This window comes from Bos indicus, chromosome 11 (assembly GCF_029378745.1).
Source record: "Bos indicus isolate NIAB-ARS_2022 breed Sahiwal x Tharparkar chromosome 11, NIAB-ARS_B.indTharparkar_mat_pri_1.0, whole genome shotgun sequence".
In the NCBI taxonomy this organism is placed as follows: Eukaryota; Metazoa; Chordata; class Mammalia; order Artiodactyla; family Bovidae; genus Bos; species Bos indicus.
Genome location: NC_091770.1, coordinates 10,563,360 through 10,581,565, shown reverse-complemented (window position 1 = coordinate 10,581,565; position 18,206 = coordinate 10,563,360). Strand labels below are relative to the sequence as shown.

Here is an 18,206-nt window from a genome sequence, read left to right as displayed (position 1 = left end):
GGAAGGCCCAGCGACCTCCAGTGAGGGGCGTGTGGGAATTTTGGCAAAAGTCTCCCAAGCCTGTGGGGGTGGGGAAAAGGACAACTTTCTTAGACATCTCACCTTGACCGTCCCCTTAAATTCGCTGTCCAGGTTTCCTTAACACCCCGTCAGGCCCTCATCCTGCTCCATCAGGGAGCGGGTTGGCCAGTGTGCCCTGCCAGAGGTTCTGGACAGAATTTCATGAGAGCAAGCCCGTTGTCTTCCCCCAACTTCTCTTTTCCCAGAAGCAGGAAGAGGTAACAGAAAGAGTGAAAGTTGTCCCCCAGCCCCGAGTGATGCGCTTCCCCTTTCTGTCTCTTTTCCAGGCTGCGCGCTGCCTTCTCCATCATTCTGACCCGGGAGAGGAAAAGCCGGAGGAGAACCTCCTCACCCTACCCTGCCCCCGTCACACACCCACCTGCCCACCTCATGCCTGGGTCCAGGGTGGGTGAGGGTGAAGAGCCCACCCAGCCAAGATGATCCCTTCTCTGGGGACTGCCGCTGATGTCCTCCCCCAGATCCCGGGCCCCAGCAGGTGGGAGAGTGGCCCCCAACTGAGTCCTGTCAGACTGCTGCAGAGGAGGTGAAGAGGGGTTGAGAAGAGGTGCCCGTCCCGCAGCCTGGAGCTACTTGCCTTCGCTCTGTAGATTTTGACTGCTTTAGGAAGAAGGACTTGTTGGTGGCCTTTGCAGGCAGGAAGCTGGACTGTGGCTCTGCCCCAGCACCTATGCCCCCACCTCTGGCAACGTCATGAGTCAGTTTCAGGTGCCCCTGGCAGTCCAGCCGGACCTGCCAGGCCTTTATGACTTCCCTCAGGGCCAGGTGATGGTAGCGGGCTACCAGGGGCCTGGGCTTCCAGTGGCCGGGACTGAACCCCAACTCCGAGGGGGTGGAGATGGGCGGAAGAAGCGGAAGCGGTGTGGTACTTGTGAGCCCTGCCGGCGGCTGGAAAACTGTGGGGCTTGCACCAGCTGTACCAACCGCCGCACACACCAAATCTGCAAACTGCGCAAGTGTGAGGTGCTGAAGAAAAAAGTGGGGCTTCTCAAGGAGGTAAGTTGGGTCTTGCTTGACAGCCCTGTTTCTTCCTTGAGGGTGCTGCATTTACAAGAGTCTTGCTGAAGACCGTTAAGCCATTCTCCCGTTTTGATCCTCCAGGTCCAACTTTCAGTGAGGGCTGTGAATAGGAGCATAGCTGTCTTTAGAAGCTGGTTCGGGCTAGTTTGCCGCGCTTACAATTGGTGGGAGGGTAACCAGGTTGCACAGGGCTTTGAGCTAGCACTCTCATCCCGGATGTTTGCATTTGACTTGGGACAGTGGTATCCAGCTTTATCTTTAGAAGTTTTTTGTCTGGTTGAAGCCTCAGATATATTTCAAGGTCATGCTAATGCTTGGGTGATATGGGAGTGATGGTGTCAGGTAAGGGATGGAGGCTGATGGGTTTGGAAGGAAAAATTTGGAGTGATAGGGTAGTCTTACGCTGCCCTGATGGAGTGGGATGTTTCTTTCCCTAAATCTTTTTTTGGGTGCCATCCTTTTGGGGATGGTACCTAAAAATGTTTGGGAATTCAATGAGAAACCCATGGTTTGAGTTCCCACGCTAGACAGTACTTCTTGAGGTCAAGGACTTTTTATGCCTTGTGTTCTTAGGACCTGGCTCAGTTCCTTGGTGCGTCAGAAGCCCTCAGATGCTAATTGAATGAATGAATGAATGATGTGTGTTTGAGATGCTGTCAACCCCAGGAAGGAGTACTCCCTTAATTGGGAGTTGGGAGGGCAAGGGAGGGGAGGAGGAGTTGGAATGAGAACAGAGAGGGGAGAGGAGAGGCAGTGGCACTGCACTGTCCGTCTTTCCTTTGCATGCCGGTGGTGGGTTGCTGGCCGTGAGGCTGGTGGCAGCCGCCACAGCCGAGAGTTGGCAGAAGTAGGGACGAGTGAAGTGAAGCAGCTTGGGAGGAGAGCTGTAGCGGCCGAGGTCGCTTCAGGCAGCGGGACTCGCGCTGGACAGAGACCGAGGCCTGCGCTGTCCGTGGGGCTTCCCCGCTTTGCCCCTGATTTGTCCAAAGGATCGGACGACTCAGGTTCCCTCTCTGAGTCTGTCTTCTCCCTGGGGACGTGGAGGGGCTGTGCTTCTTGGCCTTTGAAGCCCTTTCCAGCTGGGCTGGAAACCGCTGTGCTTCTGGGAGCCGGGGCACCTGTGGCTTCGATGGGCTGGCGCCTCGCACTTGGGATTTCCCTGACCGCTGAGTGTCGGAGCTGTGCCGCCAGTTTGGTGGGGCCGTGGTCTTGTGGCTGGGAAGAAAGATCCAAGTGTTTGGGTCAGGAAAGTGGCCGTTGCTGGGATGTTTCTGCCCCTTCTCTCCTTCTCTTGTCTGCTCCCTGTGGAAGCTGCATATCACGGCCCAGGGATAGCGGATGGGTGCCCTGTTTCCCCAGTCTAAGGTTAAAGCAGACATCTGGATCACATCTGCAGCTCCCCACCCCAGCCTGGGAGACTGTGTGCAGCCCCTTTATGTTGCTGCTGTTTACGGGGGAGTTGGTATCCTGCTGGCCCAGTGCCCTGTGGGTCGTTTCTGAAAGAGGGGTGGGGTGGGACCAGGGGTAGGCTTCACTCCTGGGCATGAGAGCTCTTATTTCGGTATAAGGAGGACATGCCCCGTCTACTTTGTAAGGCTTGGTTCCTTTGCTTGCTTCCTTCTAGGGTTTATCTCCTTCTTTGCTGCCTTCCTCTCACTTCATTCCTCTCAAACCCTGGGGGATGAGCTTTCTGGGCTGGATGTTCCTAGAATGCGTGGCTCTTGTGAACCGTGTTTAAGTTCTTCTTTTGGCATCAAGGAGGTGCACCTGAATGGAAGGGGCTGGGAGTCTAGCCAGGGGCCTGTCATCCTTGTGTGTAAGCTGCTGCCCTGGATTGCCAGTGGTCGCGGTTAAGAGAGGAGGAATCTGGCTTGGCTGAGGCTTAGAGTCAAGCCCCTGGATGTTTACGTCTCTGCGGACCTTGCCACGGCCGGCTGACTCTCAAGGCCCACAGGATTGGGGAAAACGCAGCTGGTGTCCTGTGGTTCCCCCCAGACAGAGGGTCCACACGCTTATCTGTGGACCAGTGCGGCCCCATGACAAGTTCTCTGGGTTTCTGCAGAAACCATGGGAAGGGGACAATGGAGTGAGCTTTGTCTTGAAGCTAACTTTGTTTGACTTAAAGACCAGAACTTTGTTTTAGGGATAGGTACTTTCTACTTTTTTGATGATTGAAAATATACTTTCTTTTATGGAATGGAAGTGTTGATAGAAAGTAGATCTTTTTTTTATTTTTATCTAAAGAACAGTCTTGGCAAAATACAGAATAGTAACTAGTGTCTCTCACCATAATTTTTTTTTTAATTGGTCTGTGAAGGCTAAGAGCGTGGGAACCACTGTCCAGGCAATACTGCATTTGACAAATGTATCGCTGGCAAAGCTGACAGGCCCTCTAGGCTGTTCCTGAGTGAGAGCCCAGGGAACCAGCCCGGCATTTACAGCCCCTAGGGGACTGCTGGGACCTTCACCACCAGGTCTGAGCGGCCATGTAAAGGAGGGGACATGTCCCAGGATTTGGGAGATTGGGAAAGGAGGAAACCTATCCCTTGGGAACAGAACTTTAGATCTTAGCCCCTGCTCTTCAGGTGGGACAAGACAGAGCGTCCCAGGAGCCTCCTGGGGGTCAGGCCCTCTCCCTGCATCCATGCTTCTCAGTGTCTCCCCTTTGGGCATCCTTTCTGCATGTCCATCCTGTCTCCACCTCCTCCAGCTTCCTTTGGGACTTACACAGAGCTGTCTGCTGACAGCTGCTTTGTGTCATCATGTAAGAGGGGGAACCTTATCTTGATTTTCTTGTCTCCTTCCCTGCTCCTCACTTTTTTACCCAGTGTGGGTAGGTGGTGCTACAGAGCCCCTCTAGTCAGAGACATTCCATATTTTAACTCTAGAGGCGACTCCCAGGCCTGTTCCTGTCCACCACAGAGGTAAGTGACTACTCGCGCCTCTGGGTAACACGCCTGCAGGAGTTCATTTCTGCAGCTGTGGTCTTCCTTCCTAGTCCCAGGAAGGCTTTAGATCCTAGGCTGATGTCAGAGGCTGTTTGACTTCCTCATCCTTTTTTACCTGAGTGGTGGCTTGTAGAAAAGTAGGCTCTGGTGAGTGTGGAGATGCAGAGCCCAAAGTAAGTGCTATGCTGCTTATTCTCTTGAGCATTGTTTTCTTTTTTTTTTTTCCCCTCACATGTCAGATGGGGTAACCCTTCTTTGTGAGGATTAATTGAGATAAAATATGCAGAATGTCTAGTACATGGTAGGTAATCAGTGCATGGTGACAAAACATTCCTAGAACATCTAGAAGAGAATTAATCTTTATGCATAAAAATTATATATGTTAGTCTCTGAGCTGTAATTGTTTATTAAATGTTTATTTCAAGACATTCCAGCTTACTCATAGAACTGTGGGGCCAGGCAAGAGGAGGGAGGAGTTTGCCAGCCTCTTTCCTCGGGGAGGAGACTGGACATCCAGGAGCGAGGAGCTGGTGTGGCCCAGGGCCTGACCAAAAAGCTGCCCATGGGTGAGGGAAGTGAAAGTTTGATAAAGAGGGTAGGAGAAAAACTCCTTGTAAAAAAAAACTTCCCGGAAGTGTGTATACATGAGGTTAGAAGCATGAGTGAGAAATAGAAATATATATGGTGTGTCTAGCCCTCAGCCAGGTGGATTTCGTGGCTGAAACAAAGCTCTAGGCCCGTGTTGAGAAAAGATACTTTGGAATTTGGGATCTCTCAACAGTATCGGAACACCTGACCAATTCTTGCCTCACCTGCTCCTGGCTCTGTCTTCCTGAAGATGGGCTGTGGGTGGGGTGAGGTGGGGGATGCTATCAGGAGGGTAGCAGTTCCCACCAGCGAAGGGAGAATTGATTGGTAAAGTAGAAGTGATGAGGCTCTTTAGAGACAGGGAGCCCATCTCAGCATTTGTGAATCCAGGGAGACACCTGGGCAAGGAGTGATGTTGGCCGTAGACTTCAGAAAATTGTTTTTCAGATGTAAACAGTTTTAAACCCCATGGCTACAGACTCTAAAAGGGAAGTTAGCTGGAGGGATAGGATTGCTTTATACAAAGAAAATGCTGACTCAGCAGTCCCAAATGGGGCCCCAAGGAGGAAGGTGGTGGGGGCTAAGAGCTGGACCATCTGTGTGGCTGCTTGGGCAGCTGTCTGGTGAGTACAGATGGTGAAAGATCATGCTTTTTACATGGAAAGGGGGTGCGAGTCAACGGTAGTCTGACCCTTTAAGAAGAATATTAGAGAGTCCAGTGGCCAGAATGTGCTGAGATGGTGGAAGATGCTCAAGACAATAATAGTCTTTTATATGTTCCCAGTACAACACAGAAGGAAAGGGTTTGGAGCAGAACTGGTGACAGAGAGAAGCCTTTGGAGCAGAACTGGTGACAAAGAGAAGCCCCTAGGTCCCTGTTGTGTCGGTATAAACTGTATAAACTGTTATAAACTGGGGAAAGGATAAACCATGGCATGTGTGGTTAGGGAGGGAGAGACAGCTACCCTACCTGAATCTGAGTTATCAGCTCCCTACTATACACCTTCAGGTATGCCCATGGAATGGCATCATTGTGGAATTACATGATGATTGGGAGAGAGCCGGAAGACCAGAGACAGGTAGAAAGTTCAGTTTTTCAAAGATATGCTGGAAATTGTAAACCAGTGTCAGTTTTTGACCATTCAAGAGCAGATTTCTAAATTAGTGATTTTTCATTTACGGCTGTGCTGGGTCTTTGTTGCTGTGCGGGCTCTTCTCTAGTGGTGGGCGGGGGCTGCTCTCCAGTCGCGGCGCATGGGCTTCTCACTGCAGTGGCTTTCTTTGTTGTGCAGCATGGGCTCCAGGGCCCGTGGGCTCAGTAGTTGTGTCGCATGGGCTTCGCTGCTCTGTGGCGTATGGAATCTTCCCAGATCAGGGATCAAACCCCTGTCCCCTGCATTGGCAGGCAGACTCTTAACCACTGGACCACCGGGGAAGTCCTAGACGAGCAGATTTTTTAAAAGGTGGTTCATGAGATTTAGAAAGACAAACGGTGGGCTCGGGGATCCCTGTGGTTCTCTACAAAGCAATTCAAGTCAAACCAGTGGGCCTGGATTTCTGCAAATAAATGATAGTGCTTCCTTCTAGCGTCATAGATCAGAGGGCCAGTTTTTTATCTAAAGTCATTCTGAAGAGGCGGAGAAAGCAACGGCACCCCACTCCAGTACTCTTGCCTGGAAAATCCCATGGACGGAGGAGCCTGGTAGGTGGCAGTCCATGGGGTCGCTAAGAGTCAGACACGACTGAGCAACTTCACTTTCACTTTTCACTTTCATGCATTGGAGAAGGAAATGGCAACCCACTCCAGTGTTCTTGCCTGGAGAATCCCAGGGACAGGGGAGCCTGGTGGGCTGCCGTCTATGGGGTTGCACGGAGTCAGACACGACTGAAGCGACTTAGCAGCAACAGCAGCATTCTGAAGCGGACACAGGTATAATTACCCTGTTCAGAATTTTACCAACCAGTATGGATCAGGGATTCTATGTTGGGATCACCTGGATCCCACTTCTAGGGATTCTGTCAGTAGTTTGGTTGTTCTGGGGAGGACTCCAATTGGGCTGGTGCTCCGCCAGGTATATCTAATGTGTAGTTAGAGTGGAACTCCTCTGACTCAGATGAGAGCTGAGTTGATGGGCACTCACTAGGACTGCACGTTGCTCACCTGAGTCTTAGGGGACCTGAATGGATTACAACCATGTTTCCACCTTGCTGATCAGTGGACTGGCAGAATCAGCATCACCTGGGAGCTTGTTAGAAATGCAGACTCTCAGACCTTGCATCAGACTTACTGAATGAGAGCCTGCACTTGAACCACATTCCCAGGTGATTTGTATGTCCTTGAGAGTTTGAGGAGCCGGTCTGTGGCACTTCTGTGAGTGGAGAAGGGGGTAAGGCGTGGAAAAGGGGACAGAAACAAGTCTTGATGAACACAGGTAAAGTACTCCCATTGCCAACAAGAGTAAGGAGGGTGACCCAACCTATTTTTAACCCTGTAGGCCAGGGAGACAAGAACATCTTGAGATTTACTCCATGTTTCTTCTTGTTTTTCTGGAGTCCATTTCAGTCTAGTCTTACGAGCTATCAGTAACCCTTTAAGAACTTGTGCGTGTGTGTCTATGAGTGTGTGTATGTGTGTATTCTGAGAACAGTTGGAAAAGGGCTCTCAGAAGATGTTTGCTGCTCAGCAGCCTGACTTGGGACATGGGAGGCCCATGAGGGAGTAGTAGCTCGTGGTAGCTGGGAATGGCAGGAGCACATCCATAGAACTCTGGGTTTCATGGAAGGGCCTGGAGGGTTAGGAGCAGAAGAGATGTGTGCCCTCTAGCTCGGATGTAGGTAGGAGCAGGTATGATCAGTGGGTAGGTGTGTGGTCGCAGTAGTAGTGGTGATGCGATATTGAAGCTAAATGGTGAAACACGGGTAAAGGAGATTGGGGCAGTCTGGAAGAGTGGGATTCAGCAAAACTCAACAGAATTTAATCGGGGTAAATCCAAAGTCCTGCACGTATTTTTAAAAAAGAAAGAAATGTACAAGTAAGGATCCCTGGCTTCCCAGCAGGTAGGAAGAGCTGAAACTCTAAAAGGTGTGTTGAAAGCCTGTCTCTAGGAGCTCTGTCAAAGTGGTCACATGCAAGGCAACTGAAAAAGATGGTTGTTCAGCTTGGAAATGAATAAGTAGGGGAACTCAGGCTAAGATGAGTCCTATGTGGAAGAGGGAGTTAGTTCCTTTGTGTCGGGGAATGTGCAGAACTTTTATTCAGTTCAGTCGCTTAGTCGAGTCCAACTCTTTGCGACCCCATGAATCGAAGCACGCCAGGCCTCCCTGTCCATCACCAACTCCCAGAGTTCACTCAGACTCACGTCCATTGAGTCGGTGATGCCATCCAGCCATCTCATCCTCTGTCGTCCCCTTCTCCTCCTGCCCCCAATCCCTCCTGGCATTAGAGTCTTTTCCAATGACTCAACTCTGTGTGAGGTGGCCAAAGTATTGGAGTTTCAGCTTTAGCATCATTCCTTCCAAAGAACACCCAGGACTGATCTCCTTTAGAATGGACTGGTTGGATCTCCTTGCAGTCCAAGGGACTCTCAAGAGGCTTCTCCAACACCACAGTTCAAAAGCATCAATTCTTCGGTGCTCAGTTTTCTTCACAGTCCAACTCTCACATCCATACATGACTACTGGAAAAACCATAGCCTTGACTAGAAGGACCTTTGTTGGCAAAGCAATGTCTCTGCTTTTGAATATGCTATCTAGGTTGGTCATAACTTTCCTTCCAAGGAGTAAGCGTCTTTTAATTTCATGGCCGCAATCACCATTTGCAGTGATTTTGGAGCCCAGAAAAATAAAGTCTGACACTGTTTCCACTGTTTGCCCATCTATTTGCCATGAAGTGATGGGACCAGATGCCATGATCTTAGTTTTCTGAATGTTGAGCTTTAAGCCAACTTTTTCACTCTCCTCTTTCACTTTCATCAAGAGGCTCTTTAGTTCTTCTTCACTTTCTGCCATAAGGGTGGTGTCATCTGCATATCTGAGGTTATTGATAATTCTGGCAATCTTGATTCCAGCTTGTGCTTCTTCCAGCCCAGCGTTTCTCATGGTGTACTCTGCATAGAAGTTAAATAAGCTGGGTGACAATATTAGAGCATAGCAATTATAAGCAGGTAGACTGAGTGCATGTTTGAGAAAAAGAGTTGTCTAACATTTATAGCTGTTCCAAGACTGAAGAACCAGTCTTGTTTGTGCCTTCATAGGTCTTTGTAGAGGCTGGGATGTTATGAAGACGTCCTCTATCAGGTGGGGGCTTCCTCATGTGGTGGTCTCTTGCTCCAACTATGTAAGGTGTAGCATATTCCTTAGACAACTACATTGCAGATAAAACCTTGTTCTTAGTCCATGAAGTTTTTGGTCGATCTCTAGACCTAATCTCAGAGCTGGGTGGGAATATGGTCTGTGAACTTTCTGAAAATTTCAGCCAAGTGTGTGAATGTGCAGGGGTGTTTTTTCTCAGGGGAGAGGGTTCGTGGTTTTCAGCAAATTCTCAGGAGTGTTTATGACACCCCAAATTTAAAAAGTATGCTCTACCTGTGCTGTCTGATAAGGATGCCATTAGTCATGTGTGGCTACAAAAATTAAATTTAATTAACATGAAATTCAGTAACTCAGTCACACTGGCTGCCTTTCAAGTGGCTTGTGTGTTAGATATATAAATGTGTGTGTGTGTGTGTGTGTGTTTTATCTGTGTGGGTAATTCTACTGGACATGTAGTTTTCCTCCGTGGTCTCTAAACCCTCACTGAAGCCTGTTTCTGGGTTGGGGAAGTAGCTATCCTGGTTGGCTATTCTTGGGAGGATTTTTTGGGTTAGGATCCTTGTTCCCCTGCCAAGGTAAGTGGTGAGAGGAATAAGGAAGTTGGGTTAGGGTCCCTGTTCCCAGGGGCAGTGCTTTTTTGGGGGGTTCTAACCCAACGCAAAGCTTATTGCTTCTCATTGAAGGCTTGAGCCATGTTTAAATTATCTGCTATGGGGAAAAACAATAGGAATGAGGGGTGGCTCCCTATTCAAAGACACTTTCTGAAACTCCCTAGGGGGAGGTGACTCTCCCACCCTCACTCGTGCCCAGCAGCCCTGGTGAACCTTGTCTGAGTGTTCTTGCTCTGGCATGGACCCCACCCTGAGTCAGCAGCTGGCTCTCTGCCTTGGGCCTCTTGTTCTGGAGGAGGCAGTGTGGGGACTGGGTGAGCTGAAAGACCACTCTGGGGGGCGGGGGTCTCAGGAGTTGTCACTGATTCCCCTCCCCATCCCTTCTTTACAGCTCCCTTGTGGATCGAGGGCAGCATGCTCAGCAGGACAGAGGGTGTTGGAAAGGAACAGGACTCCTTTATCTGCCTTGAGCCCTGCCGCACTTCGGCTGGGAGAGTCCTTTAGGGTGGCGTTAGGCCTCAGCCTGAGTGTGTCTGTGCAGGGCGCAGCCTGCTGGCACACCTGGGGTGGACACACCCCTCCGTGGCCTTGTCTCCTGTCATTTGCCTAAGAGATCTGATAACCTGAGTTTTTATTAGTCACTGAGGGAGGGGAAAATAAAAGTCGGCACTCAGTGTGGGGTAACTGGCCAGGCCTTCGGTGACCTCTGCGGGGTTGCTCACTTGCTTTAGGGCGCTCGAGCTCTGTTCCTGAACTGCTGGTTCTGACCTGTACGCATTCCAACTCCATTGTGCCCACCTCCCCACAGCTGGCCAGGGCATCGGTGGACAGAATGGTGCGCCTCCCACTACTGGTACAGACCAATTCCCGATGCTCCAAATGAAAAGGGAGTTGTATGAGGTAGACTCATTTGGGCCCATTTATCAGAATGCATGTACCCGCTAGCCCCCTACCCCATTTAATTACTGCCAGAGGAATCCTCAGGAAGGGGTGTGGAGATGCTGAGTCAGAAATAAGTGACAATGTACCAAACCAGAGTCTGTTCCCTTCTGAGTCTTTCTTGTGGGAAGGAGACTGAGTGGCTCTCTCTGGTCTCATTTTGTTTTTTTTTTAATGTTTTTATTTTATTCTTTTGGCTGTGCTGCATGGCATGTGGGATCTTAGTTCCCAGACCAGGGGTGGAACCTGCACCCCTTTCATTGGAAGCACAGAGTCTTAACTGCTGGACTGCCGGGGGCGTCCCAGTCTTTTGATTGACTGCTCTGCTCTTTAAGGGTAGGCTCCGGGTGCCCTGGTTGTTGCTGGGAATGATCCTGGAGCCCTAGAGGAGAGAGAGAATGGCATCTTCTCATGGGGAGGCTGTGTCCAGTCTGGACGGCTGACAGTGCAGGATGGGGTGGGGCGCTGAGAGCCAGTGAGAGGAGAGCTGGTGCTAGAGGGATACGGAGGAGAGGTACCTTCCTGGAGTGTCTCCTCGGTCCCTGGCCCTCCTGTGTCCCCTGTGCCGGGGGAGGGCACTGGAGTCACTTTAGTTTCTGAAGGCAGGATGTCACCCGCTTTGACTGGTAGACTGCAAGTTGCCTTCCCAGCCTCCTCCTGCATATCGCAACTGGCTGTGTGGGGTGCTGCGCTGAGCCTGAGTTGGCGGTAAAGGGGAGGCAGCATTTACTCTGTCCTTAATGAGCTCACAGTCTGGGCAGGGAGACAAGCGTGGCAACAAATAATTACAGAGCAGTCTGGTAGGGCTACAAGGGAGGGATGCCTTAGGGGCAGAGACCAGTCTTAGTCACTGTTAGGCCAAGAGAGCCCATCATGGAAGGAAAGGGACCTGTTTTGAGAGTTTCAGCAGAGTGATATGTGAAGGATGAGGTGGGGCTTCCAGGAGGAGGGAGGCATCTTCCCTGAAGCTGAGTTGTACAGAGATGCTACTCAAATGCTCGAGACTGGTGGCAGGGGTGTGAAAGGACATAGACGGACCACAGGGCGCCAGCTGAGGGTGTTCATGAATCTTCAAGGTGGAAGATAAGACGTTTTGTGTTAATTACTCTTAGAAGGCTTCCCCTGGGGCTGTCCCCAGGTTTCTAAACCACTCACTATTCCTGTCTCACCTTCTCAATAACCAGTTAAGTTTCTGTTATTCTGTCATTCCAATTATTTGCTTGGGTCCTGGGACATTTGATGGCCCAAAACTGTTGAATATGGAGTGGGGAGACCCTGACGAAGTTCACAGAATATAAGATGTTCTTAGAAGCATTTAGCACGGCATGGGGGTTTGTGGGCAGAGCCACGACTGCTGCCTGCCAGCCTGGGGGGTCTGGGTGCGTCTGTTTGTTGGCATGGAAGTGTCCAGGTAGAGTCGCTGGCTGGCTGTGTTTTCCCTCTGACATCACCGGGTGCCCGAGTTCAGTCTGGTTCTCCTGCATCTCCAGGGAGGAGCACCTTTTCTTCCCTTGCTGCTGTTCTTCCACCTCCTCGGCTTTCTCCTCCCCACGATTGCCGTTGACACAGACTTCCGCTGCCAAAGCTAATTGTGAGGCCTGATCAGTGAATGAAGGCAAAGGCAGTTCCCATGACAACCGCAAAGAGTTTCAAATATAGGGGATGATGTGTGTGTGATGGGCTGCAATTACTTGGGTGGAAATTGATGCGTGGACACCAGTGACTTCAAACATAGGCTCTGAAGGTGGAGGGGGTGTTGGGTTTCTTTGGCAGGATCCTTTGTGCAGTGGAGAGGGAAGGGAAGGTCACAGACTTCCCCCACATTGGATTCCAAGTGCCTTCAGTGTATGGAATGCTGGGCAAAGAAAAAAAAAAAAAAAACCAGGGCTTTGAAGAGGCACGACTCTAGCCATTCTGGTTGGAGAGGCAGGATACACAGACAAATAGCAGTACCAAGTGTCAAATGAGAAACACTGGAAGTGTGGTCAGCTGGCAGAGGACTCGGGTAACCTGAGAAGGCTTCCTGGAGGAAGTGGGGCTTGAACTGAGCATTGAAGTAAAGCCCTGTGGGGAGTGACCTTGTTCAGGACACAGCCATGGCAAGGCAAGAGAAGTCGTCCATCTACCCCATGCCAACTCTAGAAGAGGTAGGTTGATAAAATCATAGAGCTACACAGAACAGCACCACCTGTATTGCTGCCAGTGAGGGAGTGAAGAGGGCCCAACTCAGTCTCCTAATTTCTCCATCTGTAAAATGGGCGTTAATAATTCCTATGTCATTGGTTTGTTTTGAGGGGTAAATAAGATACGGTACATCATGCTTCAGTTATGGGGCTTGGCATGGGGTTGCTGCTTGGTTGATCCTCCTATAAAGCCCCCCAAATCTGTTTCTGGATGCATCCCCATTTCTTAGTCTTTATATATTTGTGTGGGTTCTGGCCTGTGAGGATCTGTATTTCTGAGGTTCTCTGTGTTGGGGTATTTAGTGGGTTTTGAGAATGAGTTAATCCATTCACCTCTTCTCTAGTGGAGAGACCTGTGACTCCATTTCTCCTGCTGGGAGTGCAGTGGGGTCTACGGGTCATGATGGAAAGTGGGGAGAGACCTTCAGCCCCTATGAGGGGGGGTCCCAGTTACCTTTGGGTTGGTCACTGTGAAGCCCCAGATACAGAAAGAGGGGCCGATAGAGAGTAGAGGGGGTCAGGTGTGAAGTGTGGAGAGTGTCCCTGCTGGAGGCAGGGTGGTCCCGGGATGCGCCTCTGTGACTCCTCGGAGCCCTAGCATTCCAGGTGTTTCAGAACAGGGCAGGAGGCCAGCGTGGGATGGAGGTGGTTGCAGGTGCACTGCCTTAGGGGCCATGGGCTCTGCTAGTGTGTCTGCAGGCTGCCAGGGGGTGGGCTGGGACCTGCAGTTGGGGTGGGATTTAGTTAGCACGGGGTGGGGTGGTGGTTCGAGCAGAGAGTCAGGGTGGCTTGCAGCCTTGTGAGGAAAACGTGTGCTGGCTGAACAAGGCTGGGTCTTGGCTATAGTTCAGGTGGCAGGTCCTCTCCCAGGAGAGCAAGTGTTCCTCTGATCTCTGGGGACCTCAGAGAACAGACCGACCTGGAGAGTGGCTTCTGCATCTCAGTGCCCAGCCCCCTGCCCTTCCACCCTCCTTGTGTAGAAACTCAGCTCAGCACATTCCACCTCTGTGCAGAGCCTAGTGAGTGGGGAAGATAGGGCCCCTGCCCACGTGGGAGAGACGGCCGTGTAAATAAATAACTGTACTTGGTGTGACTGCTCTAGAAGAGGCCCGGGGAGGAGTGGGGTGAAGCTCATGGGGGCTAGATGAGCTGGGAAGGGAGCAGTGGGAGGTGACGTTTGGATTAAGCCTTGTACCGTATTAGTTTGCCAGGTGGGGGAGAGGCAGGGGAACCTAGGCAAGGAGCAGCATTGCCAAGTCTCTGAGGCATGAAAATATTACTATTCTCAGACCCATAGCTTAAAGGGAAGTAGTGTGGTTCAAGTGACCCCATCCTTCTTTGCATTTCCCTGAGGTAGGCTGGGAGGGAGGGCTTGAAGAACTGGAATGAGACATGCCTGGCTTGGAATTCTAGCTAACCACTCACCAGCTGTGTGTTGACGGGCAAGTAACTTAACATCTCTAAGCCCATTTCCCCATAAGGTCGTGTGTGGAGTAAGTCAAATGAGATGCTCCCACAGTGTGCTGGCACCGGGCCTGGTACGTAGCAGGGGCTTGATAAACTGTGGCAGCCGGAGCAGCAACAGTATTGATCGTTATTATCCAAGCAGTGTTAGTTGCTCTTATCCAGCAGCAGACTGTGTTTGCGGTGGGTGGGTGGGGCAGGGGTTTTGGGGACCAGGATAAAGGAGGGGACCTCGCTGGGCCTGGCCAAGGTCTGAGCTAAGGGGAGCAGAAGCACACGGCTCAGGACAGTGCCCCTTGGCCTGCTTCGTCACCCTCCTTCCTCCCTGCCCTAGGGAGGAGCCCAGGAGAGCTGCCCTCTGTCCCCAGAGGCGAGGCAGGTGTGGTCCCTGGCACCTCCTGGAGTATCCTCGCCAGAGGCCAGCTTTGCTGTCTCTCCTAGGACAGCTTGTCCCATTCTGAGTGCCCCCTTGGAGCTTCAGGGACGGGCATAATTGGGCCGATGTGGTGGAGTTGGTAGCAGAGCACAGCACCGAACGCTCTCACACACCTAACTACTCCTGCAAGCCACACCTGTGAGTCAGAAGTGGCACACCATGGCGCTCAGAAACGAAGCGTGGTGGTGGAGCACCTTCACTGTGGCAGGCGCTGTGAGGCATTTCTTCAGACTCCTCATAACTGTGTATGAGGTAGATGCTATGGCTCATGAGCAGTACTAATCTATAAAATAGAACTACAAATAGGCTGAGAGAGATAAGGTACCACCACCAAGGTCCTGCGGCTGGATAGCGGAGCCACGGAGCCAGGAGCTGACCCAGATGCATGAGTACCAGAGTCCATATGATGGTTCCCTTCCTAGAAGGTGGAAACTCTGGGGTGTTGGCTACAGGGAGGGCTTGGGGTGAAGCAGGATATCTCTTGGGTTGCCTAGGAACTGCAGGGCTTTCCTCTCCCCATTCTGTTCTCCTTCAGTCTCCTGGGCGTTGCAGCCTTCAAAGGCTCAGAGTCTGGGCTGCCTCCTCTCCTCCGCCTTTCCAGGGGATGGGGAGCCCTGAAGTCTGGGTGTGCCACCTCCCATGGCCTTTCTGAAAGAGGAGGAAACATTGCGAATGGTGGTGGAGGCAATGCTGTCTGGAGGGGGTGGCCTGTGTTCAAGCTGCAGGGATGAGCAATAGTAGGGTGAGGTGTAGGTGTTTGTGAGCAAAGGAGGGCAAGTCTGACTTGGTGAGGCTTTGAGCTACAGGCAGTGTTGGCTTCGAGAGGAAATCTGTTGATGGGAGGTGGGGAGGAGACGACTGCATAATGGTTGAGAGTCTGGTCTTTAGTGCGGGACAGCCTGGCTTGGAGTCCCAGAGCTGTTGCTTTCTAGCTGTGTCACCTTGGGTAAGTTACTTCACTTATCTGGCCTTATTTCCTCATCTGTAAAACGGGGTAAAAGGTTCACACTTCAGGGCTTTTCTTTTCCTTGGAGGATTGCAGGGGCTGTTGCTTTTATCATAGTGCCTGGCACTGTCCTAGCTGCTGCTAGGATGAGGCAGTTTGCTGGTGTCCTAGGGCCAGAGAGCGGCCTGAAGGGGAATCCCGCCAGCGTCTGCTCGACCCCGAGCGCAGTCAGTCTTTGACCCTGGAGATGCAGAGGATGCCTCTGGGTATTACCTTCGGGTCCTCGACTCGGAAGGAGGCGGGGGTGCCCCGGGATCCCCAGCCTGCCGGGGAGCGGCGGCGGGCCTGGGCCGCAGCCAGCCCGGCTCCGCGGCACCCTTGGCCGTGCCCCCGCCTCCCGGCCGGGCAGGTCCAGCCCCCGGCGGCCCTGCCCCCGCCCGGCCGGCCGCGGGGATTGGCTGGCGAGCGCGCCGCCCCCTCCACACCAGCCTCGCCGGCGGCGGGGAGGGGAGCCAAGCCGGCAGCTGGCCGCCGCCGCCTCTGCAGTGCCTCCCTCCGTGCGCTCCGGCGGGGATAATGGGAGGCCCGCCGGCCGATGCACCAGAGGAGGCCGGCCGAGGTAGAGCGGGCAGGGCAGGGAGGGACGAGGCCAGACCGGACACAGGAGGAGGGGCCGAGCCCTCCTGGATCTTGGGAGGGTGGATAGGGGAGAAATGAAAACAAAAACACTCTTGAAGGCGAATGAGTCCATCCACCGCGCGTCTGGGTGGCAGCTGGAGGCAGGAAGATGGTCCCTGCTATCCTTTCTTTCCGAGGCCCCCCTGCCTTCCCTTCTCCCCCCTTCCCCCGCAGCGTGCTGGGAGTGCAGCAGAAGGACTTTGCTGCTTTCCTGGTGGTGGCCTGGCTTATCAGTCTCTCCGGCTTCTTTTGCAGGTGGAAATAAAGGCTGGTGAAGGAGCCGGGCCGTGGGGACAAGGAGCTGCTGTCAAGGTACCTGGTGTGTGTGGTGTGTGTGGTGTGTGTGTGTGTGTGTGTGTGGTAGAGGTGAAGTGTTTGACTGGATTGGATAAAAATAAAGGGTCTCCTCTGGTGATCCCTTAATCTCCCACTGTGTGTGTAGCAGCAGCTGAGGGGGAGGGGCGGCGGGGGTGTAGGCGGCCAATGAATTCTCAGGCCTGTGTGGGTTTTGTTTGGATTCTTTTTGCTTTCTCAGCTGGATGGTTTGGGTGCAGTTGGGATTGGGTTGGTTGAACTGTTTTTTTTTTTTTTTTAAGACACACAACCCACTCCCCACCCTTGCCTCTGGAAATCTCTCGAGAATGTCCCTGGCACTGTTGGTTTGCATCCAATCTGCAGAAATCCCCGGGGTGGGGGTGGGGGGACGGTGGAGGGGGGGGGGGGAGTTGCGCTCCTGAGTCTGAAGCTGATAGGGTGTCATTAGTCATGCTGCTGTCACCATGGAGATGGCTGGAGAGGAGAGGAGGTGGTGGGGGTGAGGATATTTTGGGTAGGGTGGGGGCTGATGCAACATCATGACTGGGAATCCTGCAGGCAGTGGGCTGCTGTTACTCTGTGCAGATGGGTGTCTGGGGGACTCGGAAGGGAATGTTACCAGGTGCGTGGGAAGTGGAGAAGGGGACACTGAGCTTCTCCATGTGGTTGTCTTCAGGCCAGGGCTGGGGTATTTGGGGCAGGGCAGAGTTTGTGGAATATAAGCCATTATGAGGAAACACAGATGTTCTTCCCCGGTTGGCAAAGGCCAGGATCAGTAGGTTTCCTTGGGCTTTGCCCTGTTTTCAGGGCTGGGGATCTGCTGTGAGTTTGGGATTACTCAGCAGTATCTTCTGCTGGCCCAGAGTGAAGAAAACAGAGCAAGAGGCAGCTCAGAGTGGCTGCCTCTCAGGTGGAGAGCAGAGAGAGGCTGGGGAAAGAGAGTAGGGACAGGTGGGAGGCAGGACAGGATGGGACTTCTCCTAGGAGAGTGGAACTCTTTCCTGCTCCTGCCTCAGCTCTGTCTTCCCCTTCAGTCCCTGGAGCCTGTGAGGAGCTGGGGGAATCTGGTTGCTTGGGTAGCAGGTGGGCAAGCTGCTCATGTCCCCAGATGCTCTTAGATTTTTCTCCTGGGAAATCCTCCTCTGACTTCCTGGGAAAACTGTGGGAAGCTCCCTGGAGGTGCTGAAAGTGCCACCCTCATTGCCTGGGTGGGACGCTGGCCGGGAGGGCCTCCGCTTTCCCAGGGGGTTTGGGGGTTCCTGGGTGAGGCCGTGGGATGGATCAGGAGCCAGGGTGGTTCCCTGGCCTCCTTCCAGAGGAACTTACAGCAAGGAAGTGCCTGAGGGAGGGCAAGAAATTTACTTCTGTGGGAAGGAGAAGAGCCAGGTGGCTTTGGCTGCCCTGGAGAGTTGGGCGAGGCTGCAAGTAGTGGGTGACTGCCTGGGACTAGACCGTGGCAGGCCCCTGAGGCAAGCAGAGGTGGCCGATACTGGCTTTGCTGTGGGTGGGGAGCAGAGAGCTGTGAGCTCACGCCGTGCCCTTTATCCAGAGCAGAACCCCCAGGTTCCACCTCCACTTGTGCCTCTGGCTGCCCACTGCTGTAGACACCTGTGTGCTGTTGAGGGCTGTGGACACGGAGATTGTGCGCCTGCTCTGCCCCCCACTGTAGGGAAAGCAGGACAAGGGGAT

At 52.6% G+C, this 18,206-nt stretch overlaps 1 protein-coding gene across 3 annotated transcripts in view; it reads left to right on the top strand.

Moving 5' to 3' along the window:
• Positions 1-521: 521 nt before the first annotated feature.
• TET3 (tet methylcytosine dioxygenase 3) overlaps positions 522-18,206 on the top strand; it is a 109,586-nt gene continuing 91,901 nt past the window's right edge. Inside the window, exons 1-2 of one of the 3 annotated variants that reach the window (XM_070798423.1) lie at positions 522-1,074; positions 16,458-16,514. In XM_070798423.1, coding sequence (XP_070654524.1) covers positions 772-1,074; positions 16,458-16,514 — 360 coding nt within the window. In that variant the 5' untranslated portion in view covers positions 522-771. Of the gene's footprint in view, positions 1,075-16,053; positions 16,144-16,457; positions 16,515-18,206 lie in introns of those variants that run through there. The other 2 variants (XM_070798424.1, XM_070798425.1) reach the window with 2 other exon arrangements.